This window comes from Terrapene carolina, unplaced genomic scaffold, assembly GCF_002925995.2.
Source record: "Terrapene carolina triunguis isolate 2854851 unplaced genomic scaffold, T_m_triunguis-2.0 Scaffold139, whole genome shotgun sequence".
Lineage (NCBI taxonomy): Eukaryota > Metazoa > Chordata > Testudines > Emydidae > Terrapene > Terrapene triunguis.
Window position 1 is genome coordinate 13,855,868 of NW_020664490.1, and position 24,314 is coordinate 13,880,181.

The following is a 24,314-nucleotide window of genomic DNA, read 5'->3' on the forward strand; positions in this document are numbered from 1 at the left end:
GCTATGGCCAGATCTTCTTGTGCTGCTACCGCATCCAAATGTTTCTTGTTATGATCTTCAAAAAGCATTTTTTTATAATGTACCTGCTTATGATATCTTAACCACTTAAGGTACTTCGAACTTATTTTGGATTTTCTGGACAAAAATGATGGCATTTTCTTTTTACACAAAATTATTATTAAAGTATATTTTAATATTTTAACGTTTCTTGCAGTTTTAATGAAGTAAGTAGTATTTTTAATATACATCATTAATATAATTTTTATTTATAAATTGCAAGTTCATTTTTCTTATGAAATTTTGCGGTAAAAATATTTGAAATATTTTCCAAGTTTTTAATTAATATCTCAAAAACGCTTTAATGTAGATATATCAATGAAATTTGGTATGTGCCATAGCGTTAGTATGTACTATCGCTGTTCTACAACATTAATTGTTGGGAAGTAACGAGACTACACATTACAAGGTTGAAAATAAACTTTAATGGGAAAGCGGATTCAAATTGCAAGCACAGTCCTTTTAGTAAAGAGAGCAAATTTTCAGAAATACGTTTTTGCTTCATCAGCCTGAATAGATTATACAAGATAGAGCAAATAACAGGTTCTATCTTGTATAATGTTTCCAGCCTGATGAAGGAAAAACATACACCTCTACCCCGATATAACGCGACCCGATATAACATGAATTCGGATATAATGCGGTAAAGCAGTGATCCAGGGGGCCGGGGCTGCGCACTCCCGTGGATCAAAGCAAGTTCGATATAACGCGGTTTCACCTATAACGCGGTAAGATTTTTTTTGGCTCCCGAGGATAGCGTTATATCAAGGTAGAGGTGTATTTCCGAAAATTTGCTCTCTTTACTAAAAGGACTATGCTTGCAATTTAAATCCGCTTTCCCGTTAAAGTTTATTTCCAACATTCTATCATACAACATCATTCAAATAAAATTATTTAAACTACAGGCGTCGTGAACTGGGGGGACTGGGACAGTTTTATTTAATATTTTTTAAATCTTCGACTATTTAACAGATACGACCCTGGAATATGATTTAATGCTAAAACATGCATTAAAATGGTACTCTTAATTTATTTTGTATAATTAACTGTTTCCAAGAAAACTGTTTAAAAATTTTAATCTGCTTAGAGGCTTAGAATGATACAAACAATTTTACTTATTACTTATTTTTCAACTTTGGAACCATAAATTTTAAACGCAATAATAAATAATAACCAAAAATTATTAACTTATTATGGAACATAATATTACCGCTCGTAGCCAGAGGCAGTCGATGACAAGCCTTTCTTGAAATGTGAAATAAAAATGACCATCCACCAGTTTGGGGCACCTATGGTTTAAATAATTTTGGATAATGTAATATGGTAGCACATACTAACACTAAGACACAGACATAATTTCATTACTTTATATTAAAGCGTTTTTGAGATATTAATCAGAAATTAACTTTTCATCACCTCCTTGAAGGGACTGTAGCTCCCTTAGGAAGAATTTTAGGACACGTGTTCACAGAAACATTTTTTGTTAAAATGACCTAAGGATTCACCCCCAAAGTTGTATTGGACATTTTCCAATCACTCTGGATATATCACAAAAATCACTCCTAATTTATGCAAAAATGTTTACTGTATATTTATATGCCTGCTGCACGCGACTTTTTCAGTAAATTTAAAATTACAAACAATGCTACCAAAAGACCGTTGAACAGATGACATATAAAATAAGTCCACCAGAGTGATACGGGAGCATGTACAAATGAACAAATGCACCGGTAACGGGAGCCCATGTGAGAAATGAGCTTAAGTGGTTAATATCTCTTGCGTATCTTAATATATCAATAAACAAAAACATTATTTTTTGGCAATATACCTGTTTGTGATATCTTAAATGTTGCAGTCTTGCGTCACACTTTTCCGTAATCGCAGCACTCAGCGTGTCTCGTTGATCAACCCTTACAAAAGAAGTATCAACACATACTTATCTAACTAATCTACGTGAGTACGTACTCGCCTAACCTTGGCACAAGGGTGGGAGCAGTCTGTAGTATTGCCAGATGTCTGATAATTATCTGATTCTTTAATAAAACATCTCTCCAAAAAACTTTGTAATTTTGTATCTGTACATTAAATCTTGATTTCGGCTGAAGTGAGAATAACTCTGACATATTACGTAAAGTGGTAAAGTAGATGTTAATATCAATTGTTATACAATCTGAAACTTTTTGGCACCTTTAGGACTTTCTTACTAAATATCATTCATTTTGGATTGAAAATGGAAAAAAAACCTGGAGCAGTGGAGCAGTCAAGATTTTCTGTGCTCCGGCTCCGCTCCAGCTCCAGGCAAAAACCTGCAGCTCCACTGCTCTGCGCTCCAGCTCCGGGCTCCACTCCAAAGCCCTGTGCAGTATGAACAAATCATTGCTGCTGTGTGTAAAGTATTACTACCTGAATTTTGACTTTTCTGCAACTTAAAATTTAACCCATATGCATTAAGATACAGATTTTTCATTTTTAACCTGTTTTTAATCTACTATTGTGTATGTGGGCAAGGATTTATTGTTCTGATGAGCACTAAAGTGATAGCCTTACAGGTAAACTCTATTAAAAGGGATAATGCAGAATCAGGAATGTCTCTTTTAGATAGTAGTAGTTACAAAATAGGTGCATCATGCTCTCTTATGTTAGCTGATTTTCCTTATTGTCAATGTTTATACATGTTAAATTTCTGAGTGACTATTGATTTACCAATTTATGGCATTAAAACTCTTAATTCAGTGTAGTTGCCTTGTTTTAGTTGCTTCTTCATAAACAACCTCTTTCATGTTAATATAAAATGACATGGCTTGTCTCTGATCTTGGTTCTCAAGGATTACTGTGTTCACAATTCATGTCTTCATTTTGTGGCTGAAAGATAATCTGTTTTGGTGTGAAATAGGGAAGTAACGTGGCTGAGTGTCACCTGATTTTATCACGTGGCTTAACCACACTTGTTACAGTTTACCTCATGGGCCTCATCTGAGGTTGAACTCATGTTGATAGGTTTTAAATTACAATTAGAGATTTACTGACTCTGATAATATATTTTGAGACAGTATTATATTGAGACCTGTAGGGCAGGTATTTCTGGTTGGAAAAAATTATGACAGTACTGCTTTTCTGTTTCATGATAAGAAGACAGGACAATAGGTTTTTTGTTTGTTGGTTTATTTTGTGAGGAAGGATGTGTTTGCACTAATCACTTGAACTAGCTAAGGTCCCAATGAACAGGTATGTGTTATGGTATGCTATGGCAGGGAAGTAAGTGTGGTTAAAACATAGTGCATATGTATCTTATGTACCAGTTTTTCCAGGGTGCACGTAAATTGCTTTTAGTGAAGAGGCATGACGTAAGATAAAACAAAATTAGCAAATGTGTGGAAGAAAAAAAAACTAAAGTAAATTTGTATAATGCTTACTGTATGTTTTCTTTTAACTGTAGGTGTGGAAGAAAATGTACAAGAAGTAGTTGGGCACATCACAGAAGGTGTCTGCAGACCTCTGAAGGTGGAATATTTTGTTTGTGTGTGTTTTGTGTGTGCCTGCCGCTCATTAAAGCTGTGTTGTATTTTTATTGCAAAATGCATTTTGTCATATATCTCAGCTGAAGACAATAACAGTGTATTACCAAGAGTGGTACATACATAACTTGAATATTGAGGGATTTTATTAGGGCCTTACCAAATTCACGGCCATGAAGAACGTGTCATGGACCATGAAATCTGGTCTCTCCCCGCATGAAATCTGGCCTTTTGTGTGCTTTTACCCTATACTATACAAATTTCACAGGGGAGACCAGCGTTTCTTATATTGGGGATCCTGACCTAAAAGGGAGTTATGGGCGGGGTCGCAAGGTTATTTTAGGTGGGGCGTGGTATTGCCACGCTCACTTCTGCACGGCTTTCAGAGCTGGATGGCCAGAGCACAGTGGCTGCTGGCTGGGTGCCCAGCTCTGAAGGCAGTGCCCCACCAGCAGCAGTGCAAAAGTAAGGATGGCAATACCATACCATGCCACCCTTACTTCTGCACTGCTGCCTTCAGAGCTGGATGGCCAGAGAGTGGTGGCTGCTGACCGAGGACCCAGCTCTGAAGGCAGCAGCGCAGAAGTAAGGGTGGCAATATCATACCATGCCATCCTTACTTCTGCACTGCTGCTGCTGGTGGCTCTGCCTTCAGAACTGGGCAGAACTGCTGCCGCTCTCAGACCACCCAACTCTGACAGCAGCACCACCGCCAGCAGCAGCACAGAAGTAAGGGTAGCAGTACTGCAACACCCACTACAATAACCTTGTCAGCCCCCCACAACTCCTTTTTGGGTCAGGACCCCTACAATTACAACACCGTGAAATTTCAGATGGTAATATCTGAAATCATGAAATTGATGATTTTTTAAATCTTATGACTGTGAAATTGACCAAAATGGACCGTGAATTTGGTAGGGCCCTAGATTTTATTAAATTTAAGTTTTTATAGCACATCCGTATTAAAAAAAGGTCTTCCCATTTTATGTATGGTTCTAAGGCATTCTGATCCATATCAGATGTCTTCCAAAGTTCAAGGGTGCTCAGATCCAGTGTTCAGATTTGGGACTAGTCATAAAAGCCTCCTTTTTCTTTCTAGAAGGCAAAGAAAGGAAACTTCTGAACTTGGAGTTAAATTGATTTACAATACTGCGTCTTTAGCTTTGAGTGCAAAATACTTTTGGGTGAAACACTGGATTAAGAACACATTTAATTGAGATTCCTAATAAACATGTAATTGTGCAACAAATGAGAGATTAGAGGACTGTCATTTTTCAAATCATCATTCTACCTCATTGCATATAATAGAAATGAACTCTGTTCATTAAGTGTAATGAAAAACCTACAAATCAGATACATGACATTGCCATACTTATTATAATTTAGACTCAGCACAAATAAAAAATAAATTCAGGATAATTAATTTAAAATTTAGTAATCTACTAATAAGGCATACTTCCATGTAATTCATAAATCAGTTGTTTTTAAAGTAGAAAAATTAGAATAAAATTCCTTAAAATATCTTATCTGACTAGTTCACTAATACTGTAAAATGTCTGGTAATCTACATATTAAAAAGCAGGTTGTGGCTGAAATATCCCCATGTCCTTGACTGGAGAGGTGAAAAATTGAAAGAAGGATCAGAAAGTGTGTGTGTGTGTGTAAGAAAAGACAAAGGAGAAAGCACCATTAATCATGTAATCACCATAACATTTCACAACTTCAAAACTTGCTTCTCACGATATACCGCAGCACCCTCCTTTCCCTAAGCATTTGAAAATTAGATGTTAATGTAACACTTTATTTTAAGATAGACTTACTTTTCTTCTCTGATTACATCTGAATATTTATACAGGATTGTATATGACTTTTTTTGATGGTTTAGACTTACTTATAAAGATGTCTCTTTCCTTGTAATTTCCTAACATTTGAAGAAATAGTTTGGTTATATGGAATAGAATTTGTCCCCATTTCTTAATGATGTTTTACTTGTGCTTATAGATCTTAAAGGTCACAATTTTCAAGCTTGGGTGCCTAAAATAAGTGAGTTAAAATAAAAAGTAGGGCTGTCAATCGCAGTTAATTCAAGCAATTAACGCAAAACAAATTAACTAGATTTTTTAAAAGTTGCAATAATAGAATATCAATTTAAATGTATTACAAATATTTTGCATGTTTTCTACATTTTTAAATATATTGATTTCAATTACAACACACAAAGTGTAAAGTGCTCACTTTATATTATATTTTATTACAAATATTTCACTGTAAAAAAAGATAAACAAAAGATAGTATTTTTCAATTCACCTCATACAAGTATTGTAGTGCAATCCCTTTAGCAATTTCTTTAGCGATTTCTAGTGCAATTGCTTAGCAACTGGCTGAACAAGAAGTAGGACTGAATGGACCTGTAGGTTCTAAAGTTTGTGAGGGCAGGTTTGTTTGTTTTTAATTCTACATTTATAAGTTGCGATTTCACGATAAAGAGATTGCACTACAGTACTTGTATGAGGTTAATTGAAAAATACTATTTTGTTTATCTTTTTACGGTGCAAATATTTGTAATAAAAATAAATATAAAGTGAGCACTGTACACTTTGTATTCTGTGTTGCAATTGAAATCAATATATTTGAAAATGTAGAAAAACAAAAAATTTGATAAATTTAAATTCCATTATTTAACAATACAATTAAAACGGTGATTAATCGTGATTATTTTGTTTAATCTCAGAATTAATTCTGATGATTTTTTTTTTTTAATTGTTTGACAACCCTAATAAAAAAGCAGCCTAATTTTCAGAGTGGCTGAAAATCTGCAACTCTCTTTTGCTTCAGTGGGACTGGAAAAATAAGGCCACTTTTATCTAGGCACCTGGTTATGAATTAAGGTTGAAAAATTTGATGAGAGTTAGTGATTAACTCTCCCATTTCACCGTAGAGGAGACTGTGGTTAAAAATCACAAAATAATTATTTTCCTTCTGACTTTAAAAGGTTTTGATATTCTACTAAAGACAATTAAATATAGAATTCCTAGCATCCTATCTGTCCTCCCAAAACACACAACCAAAAAAAAAAAAATCAGAAAGTGTGATGGTGATAGATGTCAGCCTGGAAAACTTGCCTATATGGGGAGGAGGAGCTCCCTTATAACTTTTAGCCCAGTAGTTAGGGTATCACCTGGGATGTGGGAGACCCAAAATCCAGTCCCTCGGTCTAGTGATTTGAACAAGGGACTCCAACATCCCTCGTGAGTGCCCTGACCACTGGACATTAATTTACAAGGGAGGGCCTCCCCTCGGCTTCTTGCTAAAATGCATAGCTGCCTAATGCCAAGAGAGGTTTTGCAGCTGAGAATCCCAAGCAGAGGGAAATGCCTCCTTGCAGCCCAACTTGAGGCACCTATCCCCAAGAGGGGTGAAGTTTAATATATGCCCTTCGCTTCGCACCTCCCATTGACTAGCTTAGGTGAGGAGCTGCCTAGGGTGCTGGCTTTTGTATATCCCATTCTGATGCACCTATCTTTCCCCATTCATTGAATAGGGAGCCTAAGTGCCAAACTCAGGCTTTGTGATCTCAGTGACTTTCTAGGCACCTAAAATTTAGGCATGGCAACGCTCTGTGTTACCACGACCAATTTTCTTTGTGAATCTGACCCTGGGATGCTACACTGAGCAGCAGACAAATAATTTGGAAGGATGATGAATGGTTAGCAATATGTAGATGGACTTGTCACATATAAGCACTTGAGGAATAGTGCTATAATAGTCACTGACCATGATTGCTTCATAAATGCCTAAAAACTGATCGTGGGGCAGCCCTCTTATGATTGTGTGGAGGCTGCATGTGCTATGGAGGCGAAAGAAGTCAGGCCTGTTTTGCTCTGTAATCCAGCATCTCTTGGCCCAGTCAGCATGTCAATAAATGCATGTATTAGCTTTGAATATATCTGTTTACCTACCGTTAGCATCTCTTTTCAAGATAAAGTACTGGCTAGAGGTCATGACTCGGAGGTGAGATTAAATCAGGTAAAATAAACCTAAATAAACCCCCTGATATATCAGTTCTGATTATTCTGCATCTCTGCCATTGATGATCTGTTGTAATTTAGGCATTTTGAAGCTGTTCTTGCTATTCAGGGCTGGGTGGAATTCCAGTATGTACTGGTGCTAATCCACAAAATGATTTCATTAGATAGAAATTTCCAGCAACAAGTTACATACAAAACTCTATGGGAAATAGGGCCATTCTTAAGGAGTGGCATCCACCTGCTTGTTTTCTGCCCTTCAGGTTGCTGCAAAAAAATGCGCTGTTCAAGAGGAATCTGCCATATAAGCAGACCATGTGATGTTCTTATGCTTCTTGCAAAGTTTATTTGTCCGTGAATATCCCTAATGCATGTAAAAGCGTAGAGGCTGATTTTCAGAATATGCCTATAAATAAAAATGATTATTTTTTGTTCCACAGGTCAGAATTGAGCAGGTGATCGTTGCTGAACCAGGAGCAGTTTTATTATACAAAATATCTAATCTTCTCAAGTTCTATCACCATACAATCAGGTATACAGAATTACTAAACATGTTAAGTAACTCTCCTGTTTGAACGTGCACCAATTCTGGTACAGTAAAAAACTCTCCCTCTGTTTTGCTTTGTTTTGTTTTTGTTTTTTGGGGGGGTTGTTTGTTTGAGTTCTGACTGTGCTCAGCTGTGTACGGAACAAAGAGGAAGACACAGCCCTGACCTGAAGTAGTAATCAATGATTTTGATAGAAATCTGTCTGTAAATGGAAAAAAATGTCAACATATAGACATACTTTATCACTCTGTAGCATTGTAGATATTAAAGTGCACACAAAAAACTACATTAAAAGAACATTAAGCTTGCAAAATTAAACACTCCAAAATTAGGAAATGCCAGAATTAAAGTTACCTGTTGAAACCTTAGCTTCAGTTTAAACACTTTACAAGTCTCTGAATATGTACACCGTACAATTTTTTTTTCAGGGGCTTATATCTTAGCGGTTTTTCATGGGAACAGTAAAAGGCACATCCCTAACATAAACTCAACCTGCCTGCCAAATTTCAAGTCCCTACTCTAAAGCATGAGGCAGTACAGCTTCTCAGTAAAACAGTTGTAAAAATTTTTTTTTTAATAAGTTAAACAGCATATTTTCCCCTAATCTTGTTCTCAAATTGGCAGAACCATCTTTGCTAAAACTTTCCAAAAGTGGTGAGGAAGACAACCAGAATTCTCCTTTTTTTTTATTTTAATTTTGTTTTAGCCCAAACAGTTAAAATTTAGTAGTTACAAGCAACTGAAAACAATTTTATAATGGGGAGTGTTTGGCAGCCTTAACTATAGGCATTGCTGCCTATACCGTATTATTTAAAGGTCAAAGATTATAGTACTGATCCTACTAGCCAAATGTTTTTTTCAAAAATAGAGGGAAACTAGTCTAATTACTATAGCAAGGTCTAATTTGAGACTTTGGTGACTTTACTGGGGCTGATAGTGCTCTGAAAACCAAGCTGCTATTTTTTTTAAGGATGTCACATTAGTCCCACTCAGATATGATAGTTTTTACCCAAGATATGGGTAATTTAGAATCACTTTTAATTTAGATGACAAACTCATATGCAAGAAGCATGTAGAAAAGTGTCATGGCATAATGGGTATAACACAGTTGTAGTAAAACTAATAAACTAATTTTACACTAGCCAAGTATGTACATTTTTAAAGTGTTAAAGAGTACAATTTTGTATGTGAAGAGACATATTTACCTGGAAAGTAGTGGAAATGGAATGACGTTATCAACACATCTTTCTCATTTGGATTTTGTTCTCTATAACAGAAACAAAGTTAAGTATTTTCCCCCCCACTTATTTAAAAAGACAGTAGCATATTGGATAGGTAAATATTTTTAGCCCATCTTGAAAAAATAAAATATTAGTTTCATTATGTACTATGTTTTTTGCTGTATAACTGAAAATTTAGCATTTTCTCTTCCTTGTTGGCTTTAAACATTCAAACAAAAACCCACTAAGCGAAACCTGAACTGGATGCTTAGATAGTTTCCTTTTCAACAAAGCTGTAATTCCAATTTTTTTTTAATGGAATATATTACTTAATTTAAGTTATGCATATGTTATAGCTGAGATAGTATCTAATTGTTTATTATCTTGGCTGGAGGTGCTTGTTCTCACTAATCATCCTATCTTACAAATTATTATTAGAATTAGTTAATAGGGGAAGCTGTTTCCTATGACAGTTCACTGTGCATTTCCAACTTTTAGACTTGGTGTCATATTCTTGAACATTGACTAAAATATCTGGATCTGTTTTATATTTATTTCTTGGATTTAACAAAGTATTTTCTTTTTGGTTTCAGTGGTATTTTGGGAAACAGTGCAGCCACGTTGTTAACCACAATTGAAGAAATGCATTTGTTAAGCAAAAAGATATTCTTCAATAGTCTGAGCCTACATGCAAGTAAACTAATGGAAAAGGTTTGTTTCAGAAATATAAGCTTTTCATATTTTAAAACAAATTCTCCAGTTTTTTCTTAATATAAGGAGACTAATGGAGTAAAAATTGTTGTTTACATTTTGATTCATTATCTTAAAATTGACATTTCATGTTTCCATGTGCTCTATAACACATACAGTAAATTATTCACATTATTGTCCCTGCCAGTTGCCCAACTATAGATGTGTGCACATTTCTGATCAAAGACTTTTCGTTAGCAGCTTCTGCAAGTCCACACCTGCGCACTATACACCCTCGTGCTCCGGACCGAGGGTATATAGGTAGGGACAGACGCACCACCACTCCAGTTCCTTCTCAGCCACCTGTGTAGCTTGAGACAGAGTGTTGCAGTGTCTGCTAGCTAGAATAATAGAATATTAGGGTTGGAAGAGACCTCAGAAGGTTTTCTAGTCCAATCTCCTGCTCAAAGCAGGACCAACAAGCTAGCTCCTTAGCTTGCCTATTTTCTTCTTTACTTTTTTAGTATTTTGTCCTTTTTTATTTAGTTTGTAGTTTTCTTCTCTATTTTATAGCATAGGTTTGTACTTTCATGAAGGTTCCCCCCACATTCGTAGTCATGGCCTTCTCCCCCACAGCCTCTCTTTTGTTTGCAGCCTAACTTACAGGGGTATGCCCAAAACTATGAGCTTCAAACCATGCCAGATCTGTCCCTGGTCCTTTCCCCTCAGCAAGGGTCATTCCAGCTGCCTCAGAGTCCAACATCCCATTGAGTGTAAGGTCTGCTTCGGCTTCAAAAGTAGATCCAAAAAGATGAGGGAGGACAGATTGAAGCTACTCCTTATGAATTGCTCCTTGGGACCTGAGGAATATACAGACCATATCATCTCTGGTACTGCTTGACACATCACATCCTGAGGAGCAGTGCCCAGGATCACCAGTACTGACCATGTTTCTCTTCCATGAGGTTCTCCAGGTGTTGGAAAGACCTGAATCCCCTCTACTACAAGTATCAGAGAGGCATCTCCTGCCAGTATCAACATATATGCATGCACTGACATATCCTCCAGTACCTCTGCACCTTCACGCACAAAGTCAGCCACTGGTACTGATGCAGATGCTAGTATTCACTTGGCCTCAACACCCCTAGCTCTTCCCTTGTATACAGGGGATGACACTTTCTCTGACTTGGAAATTTCTGTCGAGGTGGTGGAATTCTTCCCATTCCAGCCTCCGTTCGTGGCATACCCAGATGATGAGACTCTAAGGACTAGTCATTGTCCAATCCACTCTCTCTGGCAGGAATACCTTGGGATTCTTCCCCTTTGCTTATGCTCCTCCACAGTGTGTTTTTTGGAACCTGGGGCTCCCTACAGTGACCAGTTCTATAGGATGTTCCCACATAAGAAGAACCATCAAGATGAGTAGGCACCAGTAGATGGGACTCTCTTCCCTAGGGAGACCCTTCAGAAGAACAGGAGCTAAGGGCAGAGGAGGGGATACAAATCCTCTTCCTCCCCAGATGAGGTTGTTATGCCTCCTCCTGCATCCTATGCTAATGATTTCAACATCTTTCAGGAACTGATCAAGAGACTGGCTGAGACTTTGCAGATCCCTCTAGAGGAGATACAGGAATCTCAACAATCATTGGTAGATATCTTACATACCACTCTTCAAGGCAAGATAGCCCTGCTGCTAATGATGCCTTCTTGTTACCTGCCCATACTATTTTGCAAACACCAACTACCCTCCTACCTACATACAAGAGGGCTGATAAGCAGTACTGTGTGGTAGCCAAGGGCTCGGAGTACCTTTTTTCTCACCGTACCCCAAACTCTGGTGGTCAGCATGGTTAACAAAGGAAAAGGTGGTGCTGATCCAGATCAGCTTTTCACGAAAAGGGGCTCAAATGCCTCGACCTTCTTGGCCATAAATTAATCTCTTGCTACACTGCAGTTCCACCATGCCTTGTTGGCAAAATGTGACTACATGAAATATAGTAATTTTTTTCATTTTTTTGACCATCTACCACAGGACCATCTACCACAAGCCCTCGTTTCCAAGTGCCAGATGACTTCCAAGGCTTCTCTGTAGCCCTCTCTTGATGCAGCTGATACCGCATCTTGCTCTGTGGCAATAGGCATAATTATGCATCAGATTCCAAGGCTGCAGTCTTCTGGTCTCCCCAGGGAAGTATAGCACATAGTGGAGAATTTTTCCTTTGAAGGACCCATGCTCTTTAGTGACAACATGGACAAGTCTCTCCACTCTCTCAAGGACTCTAGGGCAACATTTCGATCCCTGGGCATCTATGCTACTACAACAAAAAGAAAATGTAGATCACAGACAGCCCAGTGATCTCTCCCAGTACAGCATTTCATCTCCCAGAGGTGTCCCAGGGTCCACAAGCAGGGGCCATCTTCCTCTGTTGCCTCCCAAGTGACCATTTTGACTTATTGGTCATGAATCACTCCATTGCCCTACCTTCCACCTACTCTATGGGGACTGCCTCTCCCATTTCCTACTGTTCTGAGAGGTCATTACTTTGGACAGGTGTATCACAGTAGTTTCCACAGGCTATTCTATCCAATTCAGTTCCATCCCCCTCCTGCTCTCCCAGTCCCTTTTCAGGGACTCATTTCTCAAGAGTCTCTAAAGACAGGGGGGTACAATCCCACATGTTCCTCCCAACTTCAGCAGAAAATGTTTCTATTCCAGCTACTTCCTAGGCCCCAAGAAAAAGGAGAATGGAGACAGATCTTGGAACTCAGGACTTAGAACACATTTTACCCATGCACAGTGATTCAGGATGGTAAGCCCTGCAGCAATAATTTCAACTTTAGGTTTGGGGGACTGATTCATTGCCCTCGACCTCTAGGATTCATACTGTAGCTTAATTTACAGGTTATGTATTAATTATATTTATTACAGTAGAACCTCAATGTTACGGACACCTTGGGAATGGAGGTTGTTCGTAACTGTGAAATGTTCACAACTCTGAACAAGATGTTATGAGATGCTCCTCAGGGCGGACTGCTCAAAGCAGGGGCTCACAGCTGTGCCTGCAAACTTCAGCGTCTTCTCCTCCTACCTGTAAGTGGCTGCCCAGTGAGTGGCCGTGTGCATAGGCAGCTGGTTCTAGCCCCTTTTTCTGCAAGAGTGATGAGTGAAAAGCAACAAAGAGTCCTGTGGCACCTTATAGACTAACAGACGTATTGGAGCATAAGTTTTCGTGGGTGAATACCCACTGAGTGATGAGTGAGGCACCCTGGGGCACCGCAGTGTCAGTGGGCATGTGGTGCAAGCTGTGTCCCTTTAAAACTGAGCTGCTCCTCCACAGCACAGCATGCAGGTAGGAGCTTGGGCTCCGGCTCCAGCTCCAGCAGCAAACGTTCCATGCCAGGTTCCAGCAGGAGCTTGGGAAGTTTCTTTTCGGGGGGGGGGGGAGGGAACCTGTGCCAATGGCTTACAGGAAAGCCACAGACCCCAGAACTGCTCCTGCTCTGCCTGCTCAGGGTCTCACAGCTATGCCTGTCAACTCATTGCCATGGCACTCTTGTGGTCAGACGTTTGCGGATGTTCTATCCAAAAGCTAGTGTTAGCTCATGTTCCTGTGGCTGGCTGATGTCATTATGGACAAATTCCCCCCTCCCTTCCGCCCCCGACCCCCCCACTGTGTCGCGACGCCTAGAGTGGGCCAGCTGAGAATGCCCAGACTCAGGACAGACTGCCAGACAATAGGGCAGACACCCCAAACTGGTGGTATATTCTATCATTAGATTTCACCAAGCCAGTAATAAAAGGGTACTCGTGGGTCAGTGTATTAGTTTACCACAGAGTACAGACAGCCCCTACTTACCACCCAGGCAAACTGGATCGTGTCATGTTAGGTTATTAAAACCCAAACCATCACATATTAGGTTTTTCAAGCCCCAAAGAGTTGGTCACTCACCCGCGTTCACTGGATACTTCAGGATCTCATCAAAAACAACGCTGTTAGCTAATCCTTAGTAATTAGTAATCTAACTAAATATTTATTTATTAAGAAAAAGAAATGAATTATTAGAAAGATTAAAAGCAGATAAAATACATTACAGTTGAATCAGAATATATGAGTCCAATTGATAGCAGAGATACTATGTCTGCTAATTCTCCATAAGTCTTTCAGGGCTTTCCCAAAACTAGCTTTTTGGGGATTTCAGTCTAGTGGCTCAAAACTCCCCCTGTTTAGACTTCAGCAGATTAGAGATGGCAGGATCATGCCCAAGGCTTCTCTTTTATAGTTAAAACAGGCTAGCAAGCTGACCGTCATTATTACCACGTGGGAATTTCCTTTGATGAAGAATAGGTAATTCAGACAGTTTGTGAATCTCCATTGTTAAACCAGCCACCCCTGCTTTGAAGTTTACCTTCTACTTCCCATGCATACACAAATAATCCAGTTACATTGATTTAGATAAGGTAATTGCTGGCCATTCATAATAACAGGGATAGATAATTGAAGACAATACAGGTAGTATCATTCGTTTCATGCAGTATATACACATCTTTGATCTGAAGGTTGATTGAGTACAGAATACAGACAGATGAAAACAATACCATCCACATTTTCCTTGATCTCTTATCAAAAACAAGTGAATGGGCTGGTGTCCTCAAGCCCATTTAACATCCCTTTAATACTCTCACACAATAGAATTGGCCTGACTACATTGCACTGCCCCTTGACATGCTTTTAAAGGTTACACACAGGTGAACTGGCCTGTTAATTTTAACCTGAGCTGGTTTGTTGGCGTCATGCATTCTGTTTCCAGTTCCTCAAAACTTAGGGGTGACCATTAGGTCATTTGTCTGTGCCAGAGTTCATAGGCCTCAAGCCTTATGCTAACTGCTGAAGCCAATGTCTTACAGGATACAGGCCTGTAAGTTCCTTGCATTACTGCTGAATATAATAAAAGACAGAATATAATGAAAGCAAGACAGTGAATATAATAAAGGCAAGCTAGCCCTATGGGCTACATTACTTCCATGTCGCTGTGCCTCTGTCCCACAGATACTTCCTGCAGTTCATTATGGGCAAGGACCAGTATGAGTGCAGAGTTCTTCCTTTCAGCCTTTTGACCACTCCAAGGATCTTTACAAAGGTCCTCTCGGTAGTTGCAGCCCATCTTTGACAGCTGGGAATAGTTATATTCCCCTACCTGGACAATTGACTCCTCAAAGTTTGTTCCTTCCAGAGATTCAGTCAGCAATCAACAAGGCCCCTAGCCCTCTTCCAATCACTGGGTTGTTGTCTCAATGCAGAAAAATCGACAGTGACACCTGTCTAGCATATCAACTTGATCGGAACCACCCTTGACTAGACAACCAGTGTGGCTGTAATAGGGTGCAGGCAGGCCCCTCTATCTTCTGCCTCTTCTGCACCCACAAACCAGCCAAAGACCTCTGCTTTGGTGCAATCACCCATGCTCTTTATTTACAGTACAAGTTCCCACCACCTTGTAGCTACAGATAGTGTCAGGCAAACAGCCTCAGGGACTGTTAGCTTCTGCAGCCAGCAGGAAAGAGCAGCCTCTAGCTCCCTGACTCCTCCCTTTCCTCTCCCCTGGCTTCCTTCCTGCCAGCCTCTATGTAGCTCCTGGCTAACGAGGCCGGCAGCTGTTTCCCGTTTGCCACTTAGGCCTAGGCTTACTCAGCCAGCTCCAATTCCCCTTTCCTGATTGGAGCTGGGGTAACAGAGGGCTGGCTCAGGGTTACCCTGTCATAGTGGCATACCAGGTTTGTCATGTTGTGCAACTTCATTTCCTCTGTGCAGCAGAGCCCTTAGACCATAGCAAGATCTTGCCTTCAAATTCTAGGCTATGTGGTCACCTGCACATTTATAATACCCCATGCCAGACTCCATTCTTGATTCCTACAAAGCTGTCTCAGAACCATTATACTCCCAACAAGCACTACCTGTCTGAGGCCTGGTCTACACTAACCCCCCAATTCGAACTAAGATATGCAACTTCAGCTACGTGAATAACGTAGCTGAAGTCTAAGTACCTTAGTTCGAACTTACCGCGGTCCAGACGCGGCAGGCAGGCTCCCCCGTCGACTCCGCGTACTCCTCTCGCCGAGCAGGAGTACCGGAGTCGACGGCGAGCACTTCTGGATTCGATTTATCGCGTCCAGACAAGACGCAATAAATCGAACCCAGAAGTTCAATTGCTTGCCATCGAACCAGCAGGTAAGTATAGACGTACCCTGAGTGAATGTTGATCCCTCAGAGAGTCCTCAGGTCCTTCCACCACTTGAGGGATTCCTCAGTTTGTGTGGGAGACCCATTCTCTTCCCCTACAAAAGTCATTACCACAGAAGCCTCACTGTTAGGTTGGGAAACTCACCTCCAAGACTTCATGGCACAAGGCAAATGGACTCCGCAGAAGTCATCCCTTCATTCAACCTATTAGAACTCAGGCAGTTGGATATGCATGCCTTCATTTCCTACCCAGGAACAGGAGTCATATAATAAAAGTTATGATGGACAGCAGGGCAGCAATATACTATATAAACCACCAGGGAAGAGTAAAATCAAAGCCATTATATGCAGAATCAATACAACTTTGGAATAGGTGCATACTGCACTGAATAGACATCTTCGCAGTCCGTCTTGCAGGTCTGGAGAACACTATAGCAGACACCTTGAGAAGACTTTTCTGTCAAGATTATGAATAGGAGCTAAGTGATTCTGTATTTTGGAACTTCTTTATCTTCTGGGCCATCTCAGAGAGCGATCTCTTTGCAACACTGTCCAGCATGAAATGCTGACTTTTCTACTCAAGGGGCGTTTTTGGTTGTAACTCTCTGGAAGTTGCCTTTCTCACTCCTTTGCCTCAAACTCTGCTACATGCCTGTCTTCCAACACCACTGCTCCTTGGGGTCCTGAAACAGGAAAGAACATCAACTTATTCTCATAGCTCTATCATGTCTGAGGCAGGTATGATTCCCGATCTGATTTGCCTATCCCTGAAGTCACGTCTCCACCTTCCCACGTTGACAGACCTATTGACCCAGAAGTGTGGCATCGTAGCCCTCTCCCAGTCTCTCACCACTACACTTCAAAGCCTGGATCCTCAGTGGCTCTTAGGTGTAGAATGGGATTGTTGTATTGAGGTACAATGGGTTGAATAGCAGAAAAACTGACATATAGAAGTTGAAGCAATTTCCAGTCCTGGTGTGACCAGAGGTCATTGTCCCCAACTGAGTCTCACCTCTCCGAAACTCCTGACTGCTTTGTTACCTGGGGTTTTCAGAACCCCCAACTATTTCACTCCAGGCAGTGTCAGGAATAAATCCATAGGAACACAGCAATTCCGTCTGATCAGATTCATGCAAGTAAGCATGCAGTAAACTGCAGTTTATTAGATTTAAGCGCACACAGACATAAGCAATAGGTTTAGAACATCCCAGATATTTACCTAATATCTGGAACGGTATTGAGTAATTAACATCAGGTTCGCAGTGGCCAGTTGCTCACCCACCGGGGAGAAAAGGTGTCAGGAAAAACATCTCTCAAGATGGCTTCAGAGGACTGCGCCCAAGTATACTCTATTAGCTGATCTTTTATAACTAACTTCTGCAAAACACATAGGTCATAATGACAACTACTGGATCATCACTTTTCTAACTTTCAATAAACTTTTAATATCAGAGGCGTCTAGATTCAAGGTTTTCCAACCACCAAGGTTTTCGGTCTCAGTTGTTTACTTGTCTGCTCCCTCCTCCCACTCTGAGTAGCAGAAACTGCCAGCTAGATTTAACCTTGCTTCTGAAAGCCTGTCTCCAAATTAACCCTTAACTATGTGGTATTCTATTTAATTAATTTAGAGTGGCTGAATGCACATTATATGGTTGCAATTAACTTGATCACATTCTGGGGTATACACACCCCTCAAATCCATGGCAACAACTTGTTCAATTTATCAGAGGGGTAGCCGTGTTAGTCTGGATCTGTAAAAAGCAACACAGAGTCCTGTGGCACCTTTAAGACTAACAAATGTATTGGAGCATAAGCTTTCGTGGGTGAATTGCCTTTGGAAATTTCCATTACATGTGTCTGACGAAGTGGGTATTCACCCACGAAAGCTTATGCTCCAATACATCTGTTAGTCTTAAAGGTGCCACAGGACTCTGTTGCTTTGTTCAATTTAAAAACTATAGGTTTGTCTTTGAGGTGTGTTTAAAGTCCACCTGGTGGCCATTCACCTACCAGCTGAAGATTTTTGTCTTTGTGACTCTATGTCCCCATCCTCACTTCATCTCTAAATTCTCTTGAGACTTCCATATCAATCAAGGCAGTCAATTACCTGTTTTTTACCACGATTTCAGACTTCACAGGAAAAAGCCAGTCATACTCTGGATGTGAGAGGAGACCTGACATTCTATATTGACAGGACTAATCCATTTAGAGCCTCCCTTAGACTCTTTATCTCCTTCTCAGAAAGGATGAAGGGAGCTCACATCTCCATTCAAAGACTCTCTCTGAATGGGTATCAGGATGTATCTTGGGATGGTATAGATATTCTGGATGTGAGAGGAGGGCACAATCCACCTCTAAAGCCCTACTTAAGAAGATACCCATTATTGACATTTACAAGGCTGCCACCTGGTCATCTGTGCACACCTTCTCCTGGCACTGTGCTATCCTCCATGCTTAGAGAGCAAATTCAGCCTTTGGCAAGACTGTTCTATGAACTACTAAGTATATCTACTCAACACCCTCTTCCATAATAGAGACACTGAATAGGAGTCACCATAGATACAATAAGTCGAAGGAGAAGAAGTTACTTATCTGTACAGTAACTGATGTTTTTCAAGATATTTTGCTCCACTATCTCCTCCTTTCCCCTCTGCTACAAAGTCCTTGTCTTTCTAGACTCTGTGGTTGAGAAGAATGGGAGCAGCAATAGGTCCATCCCTCCTTATATACCCTCAGTCCAAAGCACAAGGTTGTGTAGGGCTTAGGTGCAGACCCATGCTGATGAAAAATCTCTGATCAGACGCACAGAAGCATGCATGCGTACACATCTGTAGTGGAGCACCCATTGGGACAAAATATCTTGAAGAAATCGTTACTGTACAGATAAGTAACTGCTTCTATTTCCCCCCTCCATTTTTATCAGTTTTATTTCCATGGAATTTTTCCAACTAGTCTGCTAGTACATACGTCAAAATTATACTGATGTAATTGTTACTTTTACTATTACTTTTATATTTGTACTATTACTTTTATATTTGCACTGTTGCTTCAATATTTATTCAGAAAGCAGTACTGTGATTTTAATTTTTTTACAATAAAATGAAAATTTATATAATAAAACTTGCCTAAAGTGACCAGTGAATACATGGTCCAGCAAAAATCAGTTTATTTATAGATGTTCTGTATTCAGTTCGGGCTTGGACCTGCAGACAGTTACACTTTATTATTTGTTGTCAGATGCTACCAGTGTGGTGCTCTGGTTGCTTCTATGTTGATATCACTCGGCTGCGTGCGTCTATTCCCTCTGTGTGCTGTCCCAGCTCTGCGCAGATAGCTGACACAGCAAACCCGACGAGAACCCCCAATAACCACAGAGTCCAGTAAGGTGCAAAGTCACTTCGACTAGGTTTATTGTGATCTCGGACACAATTGCAGTTCCCTGTAGGTTTCTGAGCCTAACTCAGGGCATACTACGAGAAAGTGCCTCTTGGCAAGGACCCGGCTCAGTGGCGGGGCTTTCCACTGCCCCCGTGGCCGGACAAAGACACCACCCCAGGGATACATTCTTATACACAGGTACAAACAAGTTACACATCACTCCTGATGTATTGAGGTGCAACCCCTTCACGTAACAAGGTACAACCTCCCTACGTAGTAAGGTGCCGCCTCGCACCTTATACCTGTTGGTTCGATCAAAACAACTCTATCCATCATTTTACCCTTTTGCCCCTGTCATTGGGATGGGTCGGCCTGTTCCATGTTATCTGTGGAATGTTTCGGTATAGTGTGTCTTGGTACCATGTTTATACTGTAACTATGCTAAGTGGATATATATTTATGCAAAATCAGCCCTTTCCTTGCCAGCTTCTGTGAGCAGGGCTTGCCTCTTGCTCACAGCTTAACTTTGCTTTATGTTAGCACAGTCTTGACCATTACTTTAGTTCAGGCCTCAGGCCTCATACTGAGCTTTTATCAGGGCCTTCACTTACTACATTATTCATATGCAGAGTCCTATTGATGGGGATATTTTCGGTCAATCTGTTAAGAAAAGAGTGTGTCTCAGGCTGTTCTTTTTTACAAATTAGTCTGTATTTTAATGTATTAATGTTTCGAAGTTTTCCATGTTAACCCTTCTGGCCCACAAGCCAAATGTAAAATTAGAGTCTGTGACTGATTCTAAAGAATAATAGTCAGCATTGCTCTTTGCATTTATTAGAATGTCATTTTTTAATTCCTCAAATCAGATTATCCTTGAACAAGTTTTGTTACAACCCTTGGTGAGCTCCCCATAGTGTACTCTCACCAGGTTGCTGTACTTGGATCCAAACCTCTGGATCCCATCTGTTGTTGACTTGCTAGGTCTGAGGAGTCTAAAGTATGGTTTTAGGCTCTGGGGCCCTAGGCGCACTCTCAAGGTACAGATCCTCCATCTAGCACCCTTCCCTGAGAGATGAAACTTTACACTGCCCAGTTCAACTGCATAGGCCTTGAAACAAGTACAGGCTCTGCCAAACATCCTCACTAGGTCTTACATGCTCCCAGTGCTCTGCTGAAGCTATGGATACGCTGCAGTTACTGTTTCACCCTTCAGGAATTAGAAAGCAAGAAACACACAGACTTTGCAAAGGCATTTCTAAACCAATCACACTTTTCATAAACACAGCACATGTGATCTACAGATCTGTGGAAAATAACCATAACCTGTATACACAACACTGCCTCAATTTCCACACCACCCTTACATCCCATTGGGTTTTGGTCAATGTCATTGACCAAGGGGGGAGGGATAGCTCAGTGGTTTGAGCATTGGCCTGCTAAACCCAGGGTTGTGAGTTCAATCTTTGAGGGGGCCACTTAGGGATCTGGGGCAAAATCAGTACTTGGTCCTGCTAGTGAATGCAGGGAGCTGGACTCAATGACCTTTCAAGGTCCCTTCCAGTTCTATGGGATAGGTATATCTCCATTTATTTATTTATCCCAGGACTCCTCTGTTTTTTGTCTCCTGGCTGCACAGCCTTGTCTTCTCACCCTGGTCTCCTCTCTCTCTCCAAATGGCCCGGGAGAGAACCTTCCTTTTATAAGTTTCTGTTCCACACATTTAGTGACTCTTCTCATTGCTTGGCTGTAGCAAGTGTGCAGACTGGTATAGCTGTACCTAAACTGCAGACGGATCATTGCTTAGGATGCTTCCAATTTAATGGAAGACCAGCCAGCTTAGCAACTTCTGATTGTTCTGCATTGTTAGCCCTCTGCTAACACCTCTTGGAATCCTAGTCTAAAATGGAGGTAAGAAGACAACAGTGAAGGCACAGTACCGTTTTACAGCCAAAATGGCTTTCACAAAACAAATGGAGTTTGCAGAATGAGAGATACCTGCAGATATATACTAATATATCACAACCTGCTTTTTGGTTTTAAATATAAAATGAAGTCTTACTGTATTTTGGAGAAATATTTTCATACTACACCAAACTAGGAAAATAGACATTCGTGTGCACTTCTTACTAGGCTCCGTAACAGAGCATTGGACCTTTGGGAAAATCCAAGGGCATTACAACCCTTGGGCCTTTTAAATCTGGGGGCTGTAGTTGCAGGTCATGTGGCTGCTTGGGATGGAGTATAAAAGGAAGTAAAAGCTAGGTCAAAAAGGAACTATAAGGAAGGATACATCTGCTCCCCTGCTGGTTATCATTTGAGTTTCACCTTTATTTAGTGGATAACAAGCAAGCCCCATGGAAAGGGGCCTTAAAAGGATTAATATTTGGGGCTTTATTCTCATTCCTTGACAAATGAAACTGCCCACCATCTTACTGGCTAGTATTTGATAAGTACTTTCTTCCCCATGGCCCTTATCTTCTCTTTGAGTGATTCTGTAAAGGAGTCATAATCCTGTGGTATAAAGGGCTTATATCACAAATTCAGAATTGTTTTACTACAGGATCAAATAAGATAGAATATAGGCATAAATTATCAGTTTTCAGCAAGGCAAAATATTGAGTGGGTATCCCAAAGATAGGTTCTAGGATCGGTGGTATTTAATATACTTATCAATGATGGGAAAATGAGTGAGGTGGCAAAACTTGCAAATGAAAAGATTGTTTCATTTAGTTAAGACTAGAGAAGGTTATCAGGAATTCAAGAAGAACTTAACAAAGCTAGGTGAATGGGCAGTAGGATGTTGATTGAAAATCAGTATTGACATATGCAAGATAATGCACATTAGAAGGAATAGCTTGTGCTATTCATACATCTTACTGGGTTCTAAAATAACTGTAAACTCAGGTTAAAGACCTGGGCATCATTGTGACCAGCTGAATGAAGATCTCTGCTCAGTGTGTGGTGGTAGTAGTCCAAAAAGCAAACAAAATGTTAGTATGTTTAAACAGTGGGGTAGAAAATAATACTGAAAATATTATAATTCCAATATATAAATAATTGGTGTTCCCTTAACTAAAATTTTACACAGTATTCTGTGTATCTTATCTCAAAAAGTGATATAGCAGAAATAGAGGGGTATTGTGAGAGGCAAAGAAAATGCCAAGGAATATGGAAACTCTTCCAAATGCAAGAGGACTGGCACTATTTACAGAGGAAATAAGCGTGTTATGACAGAGGTATAAAAATAATGAATGGTATAGGAAGTTCTACTATTATTGAGAGTACAGTATAGTATAAAAACTCTACTCTTTCTCATGATACTACAATAAGACATTCAATAAACTTAAGTCTAAAAACGGATACCATATTCATATGGTAATATATACAAATAAAATATTTTTAAGGGTTAAAGGAATTAAAAGTGTTAAAAATGGTTAATGGGGTTAAACCAACTGCTAACTGCCTCATGTTAGGAGGAAGACTCCCTTTATTGGCAGGTTATTCCATAATTGTCCCTACAGGGTGTTTTTCACATTCCTCTGAGTCATCTGGTTCGGTTTCCTGTTGTGATAATTGGGCACAGTAATTTACCCTAATTGTGGGATCAACTGTATGTAAAAGTTCATAAGATACTTATGGGAAAAGACAAGAAAGGGAGACAGACTGTATTAGTCCAAACAAAAAGGCCCACTGATATAACTTAAGAACTGTGTTAAGACCATGCTTGGTAAACAAGGAAAGTGTAGACCAGAAATCAGTGAACCAAAATTGGCGTGTCAGAAACTAGGCTTAATTGGTGGACAAAATGATGAGGGGGTGGACTATATTTCTCACCATTCCCTTTGTGGGTCCTGAAAGAAAGAGACTTCGGGAGAGAAATTGGCTATGAGGGAGCTTCACCACCATGGCTGTCACTCCCACCATCTCCTGGGACTCTGGGCCTTCGTCACCCTGATCCTGAGAGATGTCCTGACCAAACTGGGCCAGAAAGAGGGACCTAGATGTTATCACCATCTCTATGCTCCAGCTGAATTCCAAACACCATCTGGAATGAAATGGGATCAGACTTTAACAACAGCAGCAGCTCCAGTCCATCTCAGCTAGCTGCTGCTTCTCTTTTCACCAGAAGGACAGATATTACCATCTTTGTTACCATGTGAGACTGTCAACGAGGGGGGGAGGGGTTCTTTCTAAAAACTCCAGCTAAAGGATAAGGGATGTTGTTAAATGAAAGCCTTACCTAATTATTTAAATTTAAAATGCTTTAACTGGTTTTCCTCCTTTTTTTTTTTTTTTTTTTTTTTTTTTTTTTTAATACAAAGTTAAAAGGTTTTTTAAGGGAGTGTTTGCCATGGCATTAAGAGAGCTGAGGTCTCTGTATACCAAACCCTGGACCTTGTTTAACAATTTAATGTTGGACAGTGGCTGGATAATGTTAACACCTTTGGCCCATATATTCCATTTAAATTAATACAACGTGCATCTCATACACGGACCACTGGTGTGATCTAGTGTAGCATTTCCTGTGATTCAAATCAATTCTACATTGATTTAAAAAAATGCAAAATTGATGACATAACTATATACTCAAAATAATTTCCATAAAATAAAGTGCTTTGTTTAGTTGTAACTAATTTTCATT

General features: G+C 40.0%; 1 protein-coding gene across 1 annotated transcript in view; it reads left to right on the forward strand.

The window, feature by feature from the left end:
• Window positions 1-24,314, forward strand: part of LOC112119329 (conserved oligomeric Golgi complex subunit 6) — a 99,345-nt gene that overhangs the window by 48,402 nt on the left and 26,629 nt on the right. The window contains exons 11-13 of the mRNA XM_024217949.2: window positions 3,494-3,558; window positions 8,038-8,129; window positions 9,959-10,076. Coding sequence (XP_024073717.2) covers window positions 3,494-3,558; window positions 8,038-8,129; window positions 9,959-10,076 — 275 coding nt within the window. The remainder of the gene's footprint in view (window positions 1-3,493; window positions 3,559-8,037; window positions 8,130-9,958; window positions 10,077-24,314) is intronic.